The sequence below is a fragment of the Talpa europaea genome, assembly GCF_964194135.1.
Source record: "Talpa europaea genome assembly, chromosome: 12".
NCBI lineage: Eukaryota > Metazoa > Chordata > Mammalia > Eulipotyphla > Talpidae > Talpa > Talpa europaea.
Window position 1 is genome coordinate 6,721,399 of NC_140079.1, and position 18,468 is coordinate 6,739,866.

Consider the following 18,468-nt stretch of genomic DNA (forward strand, 5'->3'; position numbering starts at 1 on the left):
AGCTTCATCCCACCATCTTAAGAGGGCCCAACTTTCCAGTTTATTGCACAGTCCCAGGATTTCATACCATCGGCCAGCCGGGGTCCTATGTCCATCTCTGAGACAACTGAGGAGGCCAGGAAATGGAATGCTCTGACTAGCAGGCCTGGGTCACCTACCCATCCCTGAACCAATCACAGAGGCCTCTTGTCCAGGACTTTTGCCCTCTGAGGGCCTGGGGATTGTGCCTCTTCCTGTACCACGCCCAAGTGGCCTGACCTGTCATTTCCTCCTCCCTAGCGAGCCCCCATCATCTGCCTGCTGAGATCCTGTGGCACGCTGAGAAACTCAGAATATGGACCGCGTGACCCGATACCCCATCTTCAGCAGCTCCTACTCACCTCGAGTCACCGGCCTGGCCCTCGATGGGGACACCAGTTACACTTTCAGGCTGGTGGGTGTGGGGCCTGAGGCCAGTGACTGGAGCCAGGATGAGCCGCAGGGGTGGCCCGCTGGCCACAAGGCCCGGCTGGATGTGGTGCAAACGGGAGTGTCCCGCACGCTGCAAGGCTCACCCTCCCGGCTCTCCCAGTGGCCACTGTGCCCGGAAGACAATGAGGACGAAGAGATAAATGCCTACCTCCTGGACTCCAGGGATGCCCTGCCCAGGAGGCCGTGGGACCTGGAGCGAGAGCGCCGGGAAGTCATCCAGGGTCAGGTCGTCAAGAAGAGTGGCACGGTGGCCACGCTGCATGGCACCCCTGACCACAGGGACCCCAAGACCCCTGGCCAGCCTCAGCTCATGTCCCCCAACGAGAATGCAGTCGACACAGAACAGATAGACTTCCTGGCAGCGAGGCAGCAGTTCCTGAGCCTGGAACAGGCCAACGGGGAGGTTCCCCAGACCCCACCAGCTAGGGTGGCTCCTACGTATACCACACCCAGGGTGAGTCAGGCCCCCAAGCCCCTCAACAGTCTGCCCCAGGCCAATGGGTACACTGTCCCCACCAAGCCCCAGGCGAAGGAGGCCGTGGAAGAGAAAAGCACTCGCGCTTGGTCCACTCGGTCTGGTGTCCGAGCTGTGGCCAGCCCTGCCTCCTGGTCCCAAGAGGAGTCACCGGAGCTCCCCAAAGAGACCCCCATAGAGCGGGAGATCCGACTGGCCCAAGAGCGGGAAAGGGACCTCCGAGAGCAGAGGGGGCTGCGGCGGGCGGCCAGCCACCAGGAGCTGGTGGAGATCCCCACCAGGCCGCTGCTGGCCAAGGTGAGCCTGACCACACCCCCGCGGCGGGACAGGGGCCGCCCATCCCTCTACGTGCAGCGAGACATTGCGCAGGAGACTCAGCGCGAGGAGGACCACCGGCGGGAGGGCCTGCAGGTGGACCGGGCAGCCACTCCTGACTGGGTCTCCCAGGGCCCCCAGCCTGCCCTCAGGAGAGTCCTCAGCTCAGACTCCATCCTCAGCCTGGCCCCAGACGCCAGTGCGGCTGACCCGCCTCCAGAGATGCGGAAGGTGAACCGCATCCCACCTGATGCCTACCACCCCTACCTGGGCTCCGGGACCCCCCCGTTAGAATTCCCAGCCTCCCGCACCTACGGCAAAGCCAGGGGGCTCCCTGAATATGCGGCCAAGACTGTGGGCTCTCCGAAGGTCGCGGGGTCTCAGCGGCGCCTCTCAGAAAGCTCTGGAAAAACCTCAGGCATAAAGCAGGAACACTGGAAACCCCAGCAGGGACCCCTACAAGCCGATGGGGGTGTCGTCCGGAGGGAGTACTTCTTGCTGCGCCCTCTGCGGTTCAGGTTCCCAGACACGCCACAGCGGGATGAGGACCCCAGGGGTCGGGACTGGCCAGTAGCCGGGACCCCAATGTTTAGGCTACAACGGTCCCAGTCATCTGAGCTGCTGGAGAAAGAGGTGGAGAACGTCTTGCGCCGCGAGAGGGAAGTGGCCGAGGAGCGGCGGAACGCCCTGTTTCCCCAGGTCTTCTCCCCGACGTGGGATGAGGACAGCGACCAAGACTCCAGTTCTTCTCGGGCATCTGGTAAGAGCGGGCCCCAGGAATGGCTGCTTGGATTTGGGTATCGGAGGTTGGAGCAGAGGTGGAGTTTGGGGATGTCAAGAGGGGCCGAGGGTAGGGGGACATCTTGGGAGCCCTGTCCACACCTCCAAGTGGCTGGTCTCTCTGCCTGCCTGTCTGCTTAAACTGGAGGTTCAACTTTGCCTTAGGATTTTTATTTTATGAATTTGGAGCCTTTGTTATTAGATGCATACAGGTTTACAGATGTTCTAGTCTCTCGGTCGATTGCTCCTTTCTAACAATACAAAATATCCCTGTCACCTTAAATGACTTTCCCCTTGCGTGCTTGACCCACTGTCTATCCGGTCTCTGCTGACGGCCTCTTTTGCTCATCTGTCTGTCGGTTTCCCCAAGTAGCTTTCTGCTCTGTCTGCCTATTCATTCACCCATTTTCTTTACTGGTCCAGCTTTAGAGACTATGTCTCCTGGCCTGGGGTCTGATAGATGTTCTGTCCTCAGCGGACGCTGGAACCCTCCCTGATGAGCTTTCCTCCGCCTGGCTTCCCAACAGGCACCACGGGCAGCTACTGCGTGAATGAGCCGTGTTCCCTCACCCCTGAGCGCGTGCACTCAGGCCCGAGATGGACAGCAGAGGCCCCTAGTGAAGATGGTTCTGGGCGGACAAAGAAGGAGCAGTGGGTGAGTCTAGAACCCTGCCTGTGCCCCCAGAGGTGTGGCTGAGACTGCTGTATTCCTGGGGGACCCCAGGAGGATCAAGGGAGACCTGACTCTGACCCAGGTTCGCGTTCTATCGCCCTTGCTGCCCTGCGGGCGACTGTGCCTCCGTGTCTCCCCCACGTGAGATGCAGAGTGGATAACATCAGCGTCTCTTCCTGTCTGGACGTCTCCTCTCAGAGCCACTTAGGCAGAGTCCCCAGGGTCCCCCTCGACTCAAAGACTGAGGGACAAGCTCTGCTTGGAGAAGAGTAGTGGCAATTTATCGATATCATTGGTATTGTCTTAATGTATTTATTCCTGTTATCATTATTTTGTGATGATATTTCGTTATGATTATTTTGTGATCACACTGCACATCCCACCCTGAACACCTGGGGGGCTGTCCTGTCATGCCCCTTGTACCCACCGTCAGTTGGCTTGCAAGTGCCTAGTTGGACTCCATACCACACCTTTGTGCTGATGAGTCCCTCTCCTGTGCAGAGATTGGGGCACCACAGAGAATAACAGCAGCTCTAGCTGCACCCGCCTGGTCCCCACAACCTGGCCAGTAGTTTGGGGCACAGAGTGGAGCCCTGGGTAACCTGAGTAACCCGGGTTCGAGTCTTAGCCCTGCCCTTCACCAGCTGTGAGAGGCTGGGCAAAGCCCTGCCCCCCTCTGACCCTCAGTTTTCCCCTAAAATGCGTGTGATGACAAGAACAGCCTCTCCGAGCGTGCGAGCAAGCACTCCGTAATAACGCGCATTGTCTTTATTACAATGACGTTTACAAAGAGGAAATAACTTGAAATGATGGACAGAGGCTGTATTGGGGAACAGCTGTATGGGGAACAGCATGAGGGAACAGGAGGGAGGACGGCTTGAGTTCGGGGTGATCAAGGGACGCTTGGGCGGGAAATGCCTCCTTTCTGCCCCCAGTGGCGACCAAGTGGGGTCTGCACGGACTTGCATTCCGGGCGGCGGGGCAGGCAGGCCTTGGGGGCTGACTTGTGTTCTTTTCCCATAGTACGCGGGCATCAACCCCTCGGACCGCGTGGACTCGGCGGTGAGTGTGCCCTGGAGGGAGGACGCAAGTCTGCCCCTCCCCAGTCTGTGTCCCCCTTCTTCATGGTCTCGGGGCCTTCACAAGTCTTTCTTTTGTGTGTGAGGACTTAACTGGTGTTTCCTTTCTTTTTTTTTTTTTTTAAAAGATTTGGTATTTATTTGTTTGTTTGTTTATTTATTTATTTATGTGTACAAGAACTGGGGTGTAGCCCAGAGGTGCGGGGGTGGGAGGGAAGGATTTACCTGAGACAGAGTGGGGAGCAGGACAGGAGGATCAACTGAGATCCACTGCTGAGAGGAGCAGCGGGGAGACTGGAGAGGCCTGCTACACCCTGTGGGTCAGCTCCCTGCCCAGGGATCAAACTCATGCCACAGTGGCTGCCAATAGCTTCATAGTGCTGAGAGTTTAACCCCTGCACCACCAGGGGAGCCCCTTAACTAGTATTTTCTTTTTTTTTTTTTAAATACTTTTTTTTTTTTATTTGTTTGTTTGTTTGTTTTGTTTATACAAGCACTGGGTACAGTCAGAAGCGCGGGAGGGTGAGAGAATTCACCAGAGCCAGAGCGGGGAGCAGAACAGGCAGAAGGACCGAAGTACACTGCTGAGGGGAGCAGCGGGCGGCAGGAGAGGTCTGCGCGCCACGTGGGACCCTCCTCTGGTGGCCGGGGAGCAGCCGGGGATCGAACCGACACCGCAGAGGCTGCGGGCAGCCTCGCAACCCAGCGCTCAACCGCTGTGCCACCGGGGAGGCCCTTAACTAGTATTTTCTTGATTGGCTTCCTGAGGTAGATTTTCCTATGATCTAATTTTGATACCTGTCATGGCATAGATTGTGGAAAAGGGGTTCACGTGCTGTTTCTTTAACAAATGGTGAAGGTTTGAGGACAGATTGAGCCTAAGATAAGGGCATTTTCTTTGGGGGAGAGAGTCATATAAGTGTATTTAGAAGTCCAGCTACCAGGGCCTCCCCTGCCACCCGGCCACCAGGCAAGGGTCCCACATGGCGCGCAGACCTCTCCTGCCGCCTGCTGCTCCCCTCAGCGGTGTACTTCGGTCCTTCTGCCTGCTCTGCTCTGGCTCTGGTGAATTCTCTCACCGTCCCGTGCTTCTGACTGTACCCAGTGCTTGTATAAATAAATAAATAAATAAATCTTTTATAAAAAAAAGGAAGTCCAGCTACCTCAGTAGATTTCTGGAATATGTTTGTGGCGCTCCTTGAGCTGAGTCCAAAATAAGTCTGAAAGGCATTTTCCCTGCTACAGAGTTCAGTATGAATTATGACATTCTTTGGCCATATTACTAGGAGTAGAAGATCTGAAACAGAGGAGGAGATGTTCATGCTTATCAGTGTTCGAGGCCTCCCCTATGAGTTGGCAGTGGGGGGAGAGAGGAGGGTGGGGTAGGACCCTTGTGGGAACTCCGTGCCTTCTTCTGCAGGTCCTGGAGGCCACGCGGGTGACCCGCCGCAAGAGTGCCATGGCAGAACGCTGGGAAGCTCGCATTTATGCTGGTGAAGATGAGGAGTGAACCTGGGGACAAGGACCTCCCCACCCTGTCCTGCCCTGCCTTGCCCTCTGTGGGAACTGCCAAGACTATCACCAGTCCCCCCGCCCTAGGAAAGAGGTCCTTGTCAACACCCCACCATCTGAGAACCACAAATCAGATGCTGACATCCACCAAGGGTAGATGTACTTCAGACTTTAAGGTGTTTTTTTTTTTTTTCATTTTGTTTTTTCTAGTTTCCTAAAATAGAAATTGTTCTGTTTTATGTGTCCAAAGCTCTGGTTGATATAGAACCTCTGTCAGTTCTTTCTGTTTCCAAGACTTTGCCAAACACTGGAGTCCAAGAAGGAAAGAGACCAGTTTTCCACCTGCCCCAGCTCCAGCCCTGATTGTTCCCACTAGTCCATGAGTGGAGTGGCTAGTCAGGAGGGAGGTGGGGTCCTGGCACAATGGGGAGCTGAGAGGCTGAGGGGGGAGACACTCTGTTCCTCCCCCTAAGAAATCCCAGTCTGAGAAGGGAAACCTGCCCTGGTCCAGCCCTGGAGAAACTTCTGGTCCTGGGGAAGAGAACTGAGCACCTCTGTGCCTCCTCCAACCCTCTCTGCAGCACGCGGTCCATGGGGACAGCCCCCCACCTGGCAAAGAAAAGGGCTCCATTTGAGGGCAGGAAGGGGTCCTTCTGTTCTGCCCCCAAATTGCTTGTTCTCATCCATCGAGAAATAAACACAGAGTGAGCTTCCAGCCCATCTCCTGCCTGACTGGGGGACCCGCCCTGAGCCTCCCCCTTTTTTATCGTTCTTCTGGGAGACGCTTGTTGCTCCAGGGTGCTGTTTCCTACCCCCCGTTCTGGTCTTCTAGCCTCGCGCGGGGCTGTCAGGACCCTACCAGCATTCCTGGGGGCCGAGTGCTATGGTGCTCACCCATGCTTGGGGGTGATCAAGGGCTGTTTTTAAGAACATAAAGCCCCTGCCCCTGCCCCTCCCTTGTCAATAGCGTCAATCCTAGTTCTGGTGCTCACAGCACTTATTAAGCGCTTGTTCCCAACAGGTCTGGCTTCAGGGAAGGCTAGAGGGGCAGTAAAGGGATTTGTGTGTATACTGGGCTCAGGCTGGCGGGTGAGCTCATCTAGTCAAGGGTGTGGGAGTAGGACCCACATCTCAGCTCTGCAGCCACTGGCTGTGTGGCCCTGTCTTCTGATCACCCTGCCTCGGTTTCCCCTGCAATAGGGTAGTGATAAGACCAGTCTCCTGGGTGGTTATATAAACTTGCTCATGTAAACTGGGGAGCATTGACCCCTGATTCAGAACCCAATGGCAACCCCTTCCAATGGCTCCAGCCTCTGGGCTCCCCCAACCCCCTGGAGCAGCTGGCGGTAACTCACCCACCCCTGGGGGCTGTCACCTCCCTACAGTTGTGTGGTTTACAGCTGCCTCCAGGGAAACCACATGAGGCTATTTCAGGAAATCTTCCTTGAAGCTGTCCCAAGCCAGGCCCAGGAGGTCGGGGTGGGCCTGAAAGGGGGGGTGTGGGGGGTGTGGAGGAGGGTGTGTTGGGGGGCAGGACTGCCCAGCCTGAGGCACACTTGGCAAGAGGAGGAAGGTGCAACAGAGACAAACTTAGAGAGGAGGTCCCCATCTAGGAGAGAAGGCTCTGTTTCCAGACACCCCAGAAGGCGGGAGGGAAGCAGGCCGCTGTCTGCAAGAAGCTGAGCTCCCCTTGGTGGCCAAGGTCAGCTTATCCCCTGGGTCAGCAATTACGTGTCAGCCCAAGAACCAAATGTGGGGCCCATCCACCCTTTAGGAAGGCAGTTTTGGGGCCTTGGGCTTCTCTCTGTCTCTGTCCCACTGCGGACGTGTGAGGGCTGCTGTGACAAGTCACCAGATTTGGTGGCTGTAGGGTAAGGGTCAGGCTTTTGCCCGCTGGCCTCTGTGGCCATCACCTGTGGCCTCGAATGCAGGAGGCGCTTGGGAGCCTGGGCTGGGGCGTGCGTGCCTGAAGGTGGACGGCGGGAGTGTGGTGTGGGGCGTGCGGGTGTGGGCGCGCCGCGAGGCAGAGGCTATAAGGGCAGAGTCACGGAGGACGGACAATGGTGGAGAACAGCAAGAGGGAACGCCAAAGAAAGCCCAAAGAGTAAAGATTCGCCGGCCCCCCTGCTCTCCCTGCACCTGGTTGCTGGCACGACAGTGGCTTAAAACCACACACATTCTGGGTTTTGGCACCAAAAACAAACAAAAAACCCACACACGTTTATCATCTCACAGTCCTGAGGCCCAGTGTCCAAAAAGGTCTCACAGGGCTGAGTCTGGGTGGGGCAGGCTGCTCTTCCGAGGCTCCAGGGCCCGTCTCCGGCCTGTTCCAGAGGCGCCGCATCCAGGTCCTTTCTCCGTCCTCACAGCCAGCAGCATCTTCCCGGCCCTCTGCCCTGACCCTCCTCCTCCCTCTGTAAGGACCCTTGGGAGGACACTGGCCCCGGGAATGCAGGACCCCCCATCTCAGGGGCCTCGATTCAGTCCTCTGCAGAGCCCTCTTCACTACACGGGGTGATTTGCTGTCTGAAAAAAAACTAGGGACCTCCCTGTTGGTGCAAGGGTATATGTCTCAGCACTATGAAGCCGTCACCAGCCACTGCCAGGTAGCTACCCACATGGCACAGCAGACCTCTCCTGTCTCCACGCTGCTCCCTCAGCAGTGCATTTCAGGAGATCTGCCTGTTCTGCTCCCCACCCTGTCTCTGGTGAGTCCTCTCACCCCCCCCAACCCTCCACTGCACCGCTGGCCTGTACCCCAGCTCTTGTATGCATAAATAAATTAAATAAATCTTAAAAAAAAAAAAAAAGGCAAAAACTGGAAGCATCCTGCAAAATACATCGGCTCCAAAATTCTTGATTTGTATGGCCCGTAGGCTCTGATGGGGCCTTGAGATGTCTTGCTTTGCTTTATTTTAATGGGGCATCCCCTTTAGAAAAGGGGGACAGTTCTATTCACCATTAAGGCTGACATCCCAGATAGAGCCGGTTTGAGTGAGTTCTTGGTGGAATGTCCAAAGGAGGAGGCCGCCTGGAAGGGGCAGGAAATGCGGGGAGACTCAGGCTGAAAGAGAGGCCCAGAGCGGTCCCGGGAGGCCCCTCATCTTTCATGCAAAGGGTGGATATTCTTTCCTGGTTTTCTCCAACTCGGTGTGTTTTGATTAGGGAAGGAACCAGAATCTCCCAGGCCGCCAGAGAGGCTGAAATATAAGCCAAGTTTCTGAGTAAAAAAGTCCCAGTTTACCTCCCTCCCACGCCTGCTTCTCAGCACTTTCACTGTCCCCGTTTCTCTCGCTCCATTAACTCCCGAGGGCCGTGTGGAGCTGGGGCCAGGAGTCAGCGCCCTCCTTGCTCCACGCGCGCTGGCTGTGCACATCGGCCTGCTCCCCCCGCGGCCTCAGAGTGGGTTCTGCGGGCTCGCTCACGCGCTGGGGGCTGGGGGCACCTGCACATCCGGAGTGGGGCTGCTGTCAGCCTGGGTGAGACAAAGCCAGAGGCCCAGCTCCGCTTCTACTCCACGTCCCATGTACCATTTAGGACACGCTTTTAAAAGTCCCCTCATTGTTTATTTGAAGCTCAACTGTAACTGCGTATCTTGTATTTGCACTGGCTAAAGCTGACCCCTAGTTATCTCCGCCATGCTGGCCAGTGGTTCCTTGAGGAAGCTGCAGGAAAGGCTGAAATATAAGCATTTTAAAGGTCATTGCTTGAGTCACACTGGTCGGCTCCAGTCATGCGAAAAACCCTGAGTCCAGACGGGCTATAGTGGAACTCGGGGCCATTCTGGAATGTGACCCGCCCTGCTCATTTCCTCATCTGTGGCTGGAGGAGCCATAGAGCGGTGCCCCCTCAGTGTGGTGGTGGGTCAGCTGTTTAACAGAGATCGCCTGGGAGACAGGAAGTGCAAAGTCACGTTGGCTCTTGTGATGGTTGGATTCCTGTCTGTTGTCTCACGAGAAAAGGGACTTGGGGTCTGTCTCCTCACTGGACCCTGTTCCCATAAAATCATGGGTGCTCAATAAACACAGTCAGCCTGACACCAGCTTCTCGGTGTGGGGCACTGCTTGAGTTACCAGGACACAGTAGTGATCAGAGGACAGTGTCCACGCCCACAGATTAAACAATGACACTTAAGTATGTGTGACATGATATGGGGGACTGGGAGGGGCACAGCACAAGCACAATAAAAACCCATAAGCTAGTAAAGTGGCTTCCTGAGCCAGTGTGGGAGGGGGAGATCAGGGAAGAGTGACCCTTGAGCAGAGGCCAAATGGGGTTGAGAGAATGAATTAGGTAGAGGGCACAGCATGTGCAAAGGTCCTGAGGCAGCACGCGCTTGGCTGTTAGAGGAATAGGGGTCTGTGTAACTGGAGATGAGTGAGCCAGGTGGCCAGAGGGAGGGGATGAGGGCAGGGAGGGAGCAAGGAGGTGGTGGTGCAGGCTTTCACTCCAATTGACAGCAATGAGGGGCTCCCGTATGCCCCCCAAGGGCTATAGCGCCTCTGGTGACTGCAGGAAAACAGCCTACGTCATCAGGATGAGGTGGACCTGGCATCTTAGAGGTAGGTGACCAAGCCTCTCAGGTTTTTGGCAAGTAAATGTAAGTAAGAACTGTTTGTGGAGGGAAAGCTGAAAATGTGGCCCCAAAGTCCATCTCTCACTGCCCAATGATGCTTGGGTTTCTGAAGTCTGGACTCTATGTTAGTAGGACCTCGGCTCTCCAGTGCTTCCTCTATGACACACAGAGAGCAAACTGGAAGGGTCCTGACTGACGGCACTCACGGGGTGACACAGCCACCATGCCCACATGGCCACCAGCTGGGGACCATGAACATCATCAGGTTTTCCTGAAATGCCTGGACTCTCAAAGGGACTCATTCCAATGTTAAAACCCACAGTCATTTTCAAATACACAAAAGAGGGCCTCCCCAGTGGCGCAAGGGGTAAGCACAGCACTATGAAGCTGTCCACAGCCTCTGCAGCACCAGCTCGATCCCCGGCCGGCCAGGGAGCAACCCACATGGCGCAGCAGACCTCTCCTGTCTCGCCCGCTGCTCCCCTCAGCAGTGTATTTCAGTCAGTCTGCCTGTTCTGCTCCCCACTTTGTCGCTGGTGAATCCTCTCACCCCACCCCCGCACCTCTGCCCTATACCCCAGTTCTTGTATGCGTAAATAAATAAATCTTTAAAAAAAAAAATACACAAAAGAGAATAAGTGTTGGCAGGATGTGGAGAAATTGGAAACTTGTACACCACTGGTGGGAATGTAAAATGGGGCGGCCACCATGGAAAACAGTATGGCAGTTCCTGAAAAAATTTAAAAATAGAATTATCATGTAATCCAGCGAGCCCTTTCCAGATGTGTGTCCAAAAATAATTGAAATCAGGAACTTGAAGAGCTACCCACATAGCCATGCTCACAGCAGCATGATTCCTGAACAGCCAAGACATGGGAGCAACCCAAATTTCCATGGACAGAGAGAACAGGTAAAGAAAATGTGGTCCATCCACAAACCAGAATCTTACTCAGCCTTGAAAAGGACACTAATACACTCTCCAGTGTGGCTGAAACTTAAGGATGCTCAGTGAAATACACCAGACATGGGCCTTCCTGGTGGTACAAGGGTTAAAGTCTCAGCGCTATCAAGCTACTGCCAGCCACTGTGGCATGAGTCTGATCCCCGGCCAGGGAGCAACCCACATGGCGCAGCAGACCTCTCCTGTCTCCCCGCTGCTCCCCTCAGCAGTGGATTTCAGTGGATACACCTGTTCTGCTCCCCACTCTGTCTCTGGTGAGCCCTTTCACCCCCACACCTCTGGCCTGCACCCCAGTTCTTTTATGCGTAAATAAAAATAAATCTTTAGGAAAAAAAAAAGAAATACACGAGACACAAAACACTGTGTGATCCAGTCACAGGCTGTCCCTAGAGGATTCACAGCCATACAGACAGGAAGTAAAGGTGGGTGCCAGTCCGTGCACCAGTAACCAGCCATGTGAGCCAGAAACAGGGTCCAAGCCCCTAGTTCACACCCCAGAGTCTGAGCTTGGCCAAAGATCTTGACCTGGGCACACTTGCTCCATGTCAGGATGCTTGTCGGGAAACCCCATCAATTGCCCATGCCCCAGGTAAACTAAGGAACAGTGGGACCTCGTTTACCTAACAAGTACAGCTGCAGGGGCTCAAGCCCAGGTACATTCCTGTTACATTACTCAGAATGCTCATGTTCTGAGGTTCAGGGTGGAATGAACTTGGGGGGAAATTTATTTGACCCATGGAAGGCCTGCCTTCACAAAACAGGGGGAGGGGGCCCTGCAGCACACTCTGGGATTTCAGGCCTCGTTTTCACCCCGAGATTCAGTCCCCTTGAAAATTTGCTTCCAGGTCTGCAGCCTGAGAGGCAGGGGGAAAGGGGGGGGGGGTTGGATGTTAAAAAGATACACACAGGGCCTCACCGGTGGCGCAGTGGTTGAGCACTGGGCTGTGAAACTGCCCACAGCCTCTGCAGCGCCGGTTCGATTCCCGGCCTGCCGGCGAGGGTCCCACATGGCCCAAAAGACCTCTCCTGCCACCTGCTGCTCCCCTCAGCAGTGTGTTTCGTCAGTCAGCCTGATCTGTTCCCTGCTCTGGCTCTGGTGAATTCTCTCACCCTCCTGCGCTTCTCACTGTACCCAGTGCTTGTATAAATAAATAAATAAATCTTTAAAAAAAAAAAAAAAAAGATACACACTGGGCCTCCCTTGTGGCTGAGGGGTTAAGTCTCAGTAATTACCCTGGAGCCCCGGTCATGGACCTGAGTTTGAGCCCCAGCCAGGGAGCTGAACTACATAGGGTGCAGAAGGGAGTGTGGTGGAACTGGACAAGCAGAGCGTTTTCTCTCAGGTGTCCCCTGCGAAGCCCACCCAACGGCCAAGCTGTGGCTGCAGAGGACAATCTCCCTGTGGTGTGGCGCTGGGGCCAAGCAGGGCAAGGTCTGCCAGGGCCGCGTGACCTGGGAGATTCACCCTGCTCCACTCTGGCTGAACATGGCTCTCAAAACCCAGTCCAGCTTGGCCAGAGAATAGGGAATTTTCCAGAGAAATGAGAAACCAGATGTTTATAAAAATTTCCTTTTTTTTTTAAGAGTTCACAAATTCTTTTAAAAAAAAGTTTTGACACTGACAGCCAAGTAAGAGAAGTCTGTGTTCTCGATTCAGTCCCCCTGGCCGCCAGTGTGGGGCCTCAAGTGCCAGGAAATCTCTTTTCAGGCAGTTCTGTGGGTAGATGGCTTATCTCATCTTACTGTTGGCAAACTGAGGCTCAGAGAGTGAAGATGGCTGGTTACTTAAGACAACCCAGTGAGTAAACCCGGGGGATGGGATTTGAACCTAATCCCACCCACCAGATCCCACACTCTATTTCCCTCAAGTGGCCAGAATTCTGAGGTGGCGCCAGATTCCTGTCCCTGTTTACATACCCTGTGTGACCCCCTTGAGTATGGATGGGATGATATTTGGGAAAAGTGGAGGGATTTTCCAGATGTAATTAAGTTGTCATCAGCTGACTTTGAGTTAATCAAGAGGGAGATGACTTTGGGTGGGCCTTACCTAAGTAAGGTATGAAGACCCAGGCGCAGCAGACAGCTATGTCTACCACTGTGGAGGGGACCAAGTCCCAGGACCTGGGTTGGCTGTGAGAATGCTGGGCCCTCAGCCCTACAAGTCTGAGGAACTCTGCTGATACTTCAAGGAGCTTGGAAGCATCGCCTTCCCCAGCCAGGCTTCGGGTGAGAATATAGCCCAGCCAACACCTCAACTATGGCCTTGATGGAACCCCGAGCAGAGACCCTGGCCACACCATGCTGGCTTGGTACCTCAGAAGCAGTGAGAACACACTGGGAGTTATTCTAAGCAGCTAAATGCGTGTCGTTGTTATGCAGCAAGGGCCAACTAATACAGCCAATCACCAAAGGCCCATCTCTGATAATCAATGTCCCCTCCTTAAGAGACACACTAGCACATCCTAATGGCTGAAGTTTAGCTCTCCAGGCCTGGCCAAAGTCCCCTTTCATGCCACATCTGTGATGTGAGTGTCACATGTGGTTACATGTAGCTTCATGATGGGCCACGTATTCAAAAATGAAACAGTGACCTGTACCGCAAGCCCGCCGGGGCGGCCGCCCCTCCCAGGTAGCCCAGGCTGTGTGATTACAGCCCGTGAGGTTGACACACGATGAAATGGCAGAAGGACGCATTTCTCAGAATGTATCCCTGGCTGCGAGAAATGTGGCTGCGCCCAAGAGCCTGCACCGGCTGCCCTGCACTGTCTTTACTCCACTAGCAGGGTTTTGACCCATCCCCTCATCCACAGCGTGGGCTCTGCCCCTCTCGGATGGCCACGGCAAGCCCAGGGTCCAGCAACAGATGTTTCTCTTGACGTAGCATGTAAGTGGCTTCCCCTCCTCCCCCATAGACGCTGCCTGTCCAGGGGCATGGGTGTGTCCCCAGTGCCCTCGAGGGACACAGAGGCTCCGGCTCTGGGGTCAACATTTCTCAAATCCCGAACTTGCTGTGGTGTTTCCTGCGGGCTGTATGACATAACACATCTCCTGCCGCCAGGTGGGGGGCTGTCCTTGCTGCAAGTCCGTCAGAATCTTTAAAGTTAAAGATTTTGTTTTCCTCTTAATTACAGTACAAGCATTTAGCGTGTGGCCTACTCTATTGAGTCTCAAGTGCATAATAGAATATTGTTAGTTGCAGACTCCGTGTCTCTAATCTCTGGCACATACTCTCATTTTCTCCATCAAATGCTGACTCCTGGGCCTCCGTGGTGGCTCAGGGGTTAAAGTCAGCACTATCAAATATCAGCAGCCACTGCAGCAGGAGGTCCATCCAGGGAGCTACCCACATGGCGCAGCAGACCTCTCCTGTCTCCCCCTGCTCCCCTCAGCAGTGTATTTCAGTAGATCCCCCTGTTCTGCTCTCCACTCTGTCTCTCACCCTCTCACCCCCTGCATCTCTGGCCTACACCCCAGTTCTTGTAATGCATAAATAAAAATAAATCTCAAAAAAACCCCAAAAAACCCACACTCACTCCCCAGCTCTCCCCTCCCTCAGCCCACCCGCTGCCTCTACCTGCTGCTTAGCCGGTCTTGTGCTTCAGGGCAGCAGAGCTAGCCTCTATTCAGCTTCCTAGGGCCACTGAACATGCTACTTAAGCAACAGAAACTTCCCTTCCTCTAGCCCTAGGGGCAAAGTCCAAACTCTGAGCTGAAATCAGAGTTTGGCAGGTTCTCCGTGTGGAGGATTCAGGGAGGGTCCCCCCAGGAGGGTCCCACACAGCTCTTCCAGCTCAGGAGCCACGTGACCGGTGCCCCTGCTCCCTGCCCCTCCACACAGGCCTGTTCCATGTGTGTATAATCTCCCTCTATGTAAGCACCAAAAATCTGAAAAGTTGATCAAAACTGTTTATTTTTTATTTCTTTTTTTAAGATTTATTTTTATACAAGAACTGGGGTACAGGTCAGAGGCACGGGAGGGTGAGAAGATATCACCAGAGACAGAGCAGGGAGCAGAATAGGCAGACGGAAAGCATTGCTGAGGGGAGCAGCGGGCGCGGCAGGAGAGGTCTGCTGCGCCATGTGGGTTTCTCCCTGGCTGCCTGGGAATTGAACCCACGCTGCAGAGGCTGCGGACAGCTTCCTAGCGCTGTGCTCAACCCGCTGCGCCGCCGGGGAGGCCCAACCAAAACCGTTTAAAGGTGTAATGTGCACTGTCCAGGAATGACATTCACTTTGCCGGAAGAAGCAGGGCCCCAAAGCCCATGAATATGGACGAAATAGCTGAATCATTTTCAACTTGGTTTATAGCAAAATATAAAATACTGTAAGATTTGTCACAGGAGTCATCTCAAACCTAGGTTCAAAATGTAAGTGCTGCCTGTTATGGTGAATGGCAGTTTGACCATTAAATTGGCTTATATTTAAGATAGTTTATACACTTAAGTATTTAATACCTTCAAAATGAAGTCATTTAGCAAGTGTCTGAAGTGAACAAAAAAAGTTAACTCTATTTTTAAGTAGAACGAGACATAGTCATTTTAGATTAAACAAAATTACTTTTTAAATGGTATCAGTCCACTCAGGAATGAGGACTTTTCTAAATATGTCAATATTATCTTCAGGCAAAAATAGCTTCTGTGACGTTAGCTGAGTGTAGGGTAAAGTTCAGGCTTGTGCCGCTGGCCTCTGTGGCCATCACCTGCGGCCTCCACTGCAGGAGGCGCTTGGGAGCGCGGGCTGGCGCGCGCGTGCCTGGTGGTGGACCACGGGAGTGTGGTGTGGGCATGGTGAGTGGGCGCGCCTGAGCCGTGGGGCTGAGCATGCAAGGGCGGCGTCACGGAGGCGGGAGAGCAGTGGAGAACGGGGCTGCAAGAGGAAAGAGCGTGGAGAGACTCGCAGGGGGCCCAGGTTGCTGTCCCCGGCTGGCTCTGTCTCCTGCGTACTGTAAGAAAATCTCTGGGGATGATGGCGAGGGCTCCAAGGTTCTCTTTTATTTTATTTAGTTATTTATGCATACAAGAGCGGGGGTACAGGCCAGAGGTGCAGGTGTGGGGGGTGAGAGGACTCACCAGAGACAGGTGGGAACAGAGCAGGCAGATCCACTGAAATCCACTGCTGCGGGGAGCAGCGGGGAGCCAGGAGAGGTCTGCTGCGCCATGTGGGTAGCTCCCTGGCCGGGGATGGAACTCCGTGCAGAAGTGGCTGTGGACAGCTTCATAGTGCTGAGGCGTAACCCCTGTGCCACCAGGGAGACCCTCCAAGTTTCTCTTTTAAACTGCCTGAACCAACATGACCCTACCCAGACTGGGATGGCTGCAGAACAATGAGGTAAATGCACAATTTCTTGGTTGCCTTGGGGGGCATTCAGAGCCCACCCGATACCCCAGTGGAGGGGAAATGGAGCTGAATCAGCCCCCCACCCCGCCCCCCACCCCCGACTGCTGGCCTCTGTGGCCACCACCTGCAGCTTTGCTTTCTGCCCAGGTTTCATTGCCCACACGTGATACATGATAACGGTTGTGGAAGGTGCTTGGGAGGTGAGGGTGGGGCACATGCACTTGTGATTAGATATCTGGGCCCCGAAGGCACAGGGCATGCGCATGCATAAGTGCAGACACCTGGGCAGAGAAAGGGGCTCCTCCCACGCTGGTGTACTGGTCACTCTGAGGCTGGGGGACTCAGGTGCTGCCTCCCTGCCTGGTGGTCTGCCTGTGTCCAGTGCCCCGATTCAGCACTAAAGGAAGGTTAGATACCCCGAAGGCCTCAAAATTCTCTTTTTCAGCTGCCCAGGTTAACAATGAACCTGCCCAGCCTGGGGTGGTTGCTCCACACCCACGGTGACATCCCCCGACCACGACCCTTAGCCACATCTGCAAAGACCCTTTTACTAAAAAATAATATTTACAGGTTATACATTAGGACCTGCAGTCTTAGGATCGGCATTCAGGCCACCACAGCTGTAGGCATGGAAAGACCCCCGCGTGGAGTTCTGCCTTCTCCACATCCAAACACAGACGCGCTTTCTCAATCCTCTTAAAATGAACTTTCTAAGTAATAAACCACCCACATATTGGTGGGTTTTATAACCAATGATCTCAGTTTTGACAAAGCTCAATATCTGATGGAATGCCCTCCACACGCCACAAGATGTCACTGAGATGTTGCCACGAGAAACTGGCCCCCTCTCCCAGAACTGGCCCATGAGGGCTGGGGTTAGGACTGAGCTGGATTCGGGGATGACGAAGAGCCTTAGATTGCCAGGAAAAAAAGGCAATTCAGATCTGCCTAGCAAAACCAGGGATTATTGGTTCACACAGTTGAACAATTGAAGTGGTCCAACTTTAGGTGGGTATGCGGTCCCTCTTCAGTGTTGAGAGCCCCAGATTCAAGTTCAGCACTGCCACAAATCCCTGAGTGGCTCTGAGCAAGTCCCATCCCTTCTCCCAGCCTCAGTTTCCACATCTGCAAGTGCAGGTAGCCTCACTGACCTCCCCTCCCCCAAGGGGAGGATTGTTATGAGGGTTACCAGGCACCTGGAAACAATCAGTGCTGAATAAATTTTGGTTCTTATGACTATTGACCAAGTAAATAAACCAAACCTCCTCACAAGACACCAGAAACTTGCTTGCAGCTTCCTGGTTTGAGACCAAGAGGAGCAAATCCACGCTGCCACCAGAGAGCAGCAAAACACCGACAACCGGGCACCAGCCGCCTCCACCCCTCTGAAAGGCATTTTCCCAGGTTCCCGGCAGGGTCCCAGCCCCAGCAAGCCCAGCCTCAGCCCCAGACACCACTAGAGACAACCTAGCTGGTGGTGGACAGAACCTAGCAAGTCAACGTGCACCTTCTATACATGTTTTTATGTATTTTAAAATATACTAAATGGATGTTTTACCAGAGCATTTTAATTGGAAAAATTAAAAGTAAGTTATTAAAATTCAATGTTATTTTAGGTTTAAATTTTAATAGTAAATATTTTACTTTACTCCAAAGGGAATTCACAGTTCTGTCCCCCATCCTGGCCTGCAAACTGCACTTCCTGCGTGGTTTCCTGCCTGGGACTTGCCATCCACTGGACAGATAGTTCATCAGCCAAGAATCTGTGGATTCTGCAGGCCTCAGGGAAGACTTTTGGAGGCTCATTGGACTGTAGGAGGCAGAGTGGAGAAGGCCAGGGAATTTCTGAGACCCCATAGCTCTCCTACCACCTCTGGGGTTCCCCATGCCCAGATGCCAAAGTCTACAGACAGCATAGCCCCCAAGATAATCATTCATTCATTCATTCATTCATTCATTCATTCATGCCTCCAAGTGCAGGTTGGCAGCCAGTGGCAGGAAATCACAGCAGTTCATCTTTATCCTGTGTTTAGAGAAACCCTTTTAAATCCGGATGGTATTTAGACCTTAGAAACAGAACCCACCCACTGCTTGACTGGCAGATCCTACGTCCTTCCTCTACGTCCCTCCCCCAGGCCCCTCATCCTTTCTCCTTACCCACGCCCCATTTCTTTCCCCCACCACCACCCAGTTCCCTGATCCCTCCCTGACCAACGCTGCTCACGCCATTTTCTGGAGCGACCACAGTCTGTTTTCTGCAGCCGCCAGGGGGCACCTGTGAGCACCAAG

The 18,468-nt window shown here is 54.0% G+C and overlaps 1 protein-coding gene across 1 annotated transcript; it reads left to right on the forward strand.

The window, feature by feature from the left end:
* Positions 1-334: 334 nt before the first annotated feature.
* MISP (mitotic spindle positioning) lies at positions 335-5,370 on the forward strand (the record flags this gene model as incomplete). Its single annotated transcript, XM_084248609.1, has 4 exons — positions 335-2,021; positions 2,569-2,696; positions 3,738-3,776; positions 5,214-5,370. 4 exons carry the CDS (start codon positions 335-337, stop codon positions 5,301-5,303), a joined length of 1,944 nt encoding a protein of 647 aa, XP_084104735.1. The 3' UTR covers positions 5,304-5,370.
* Between the last annotated feature and the right edge of the window lie 13,098 nt (positions 5,371-18,468).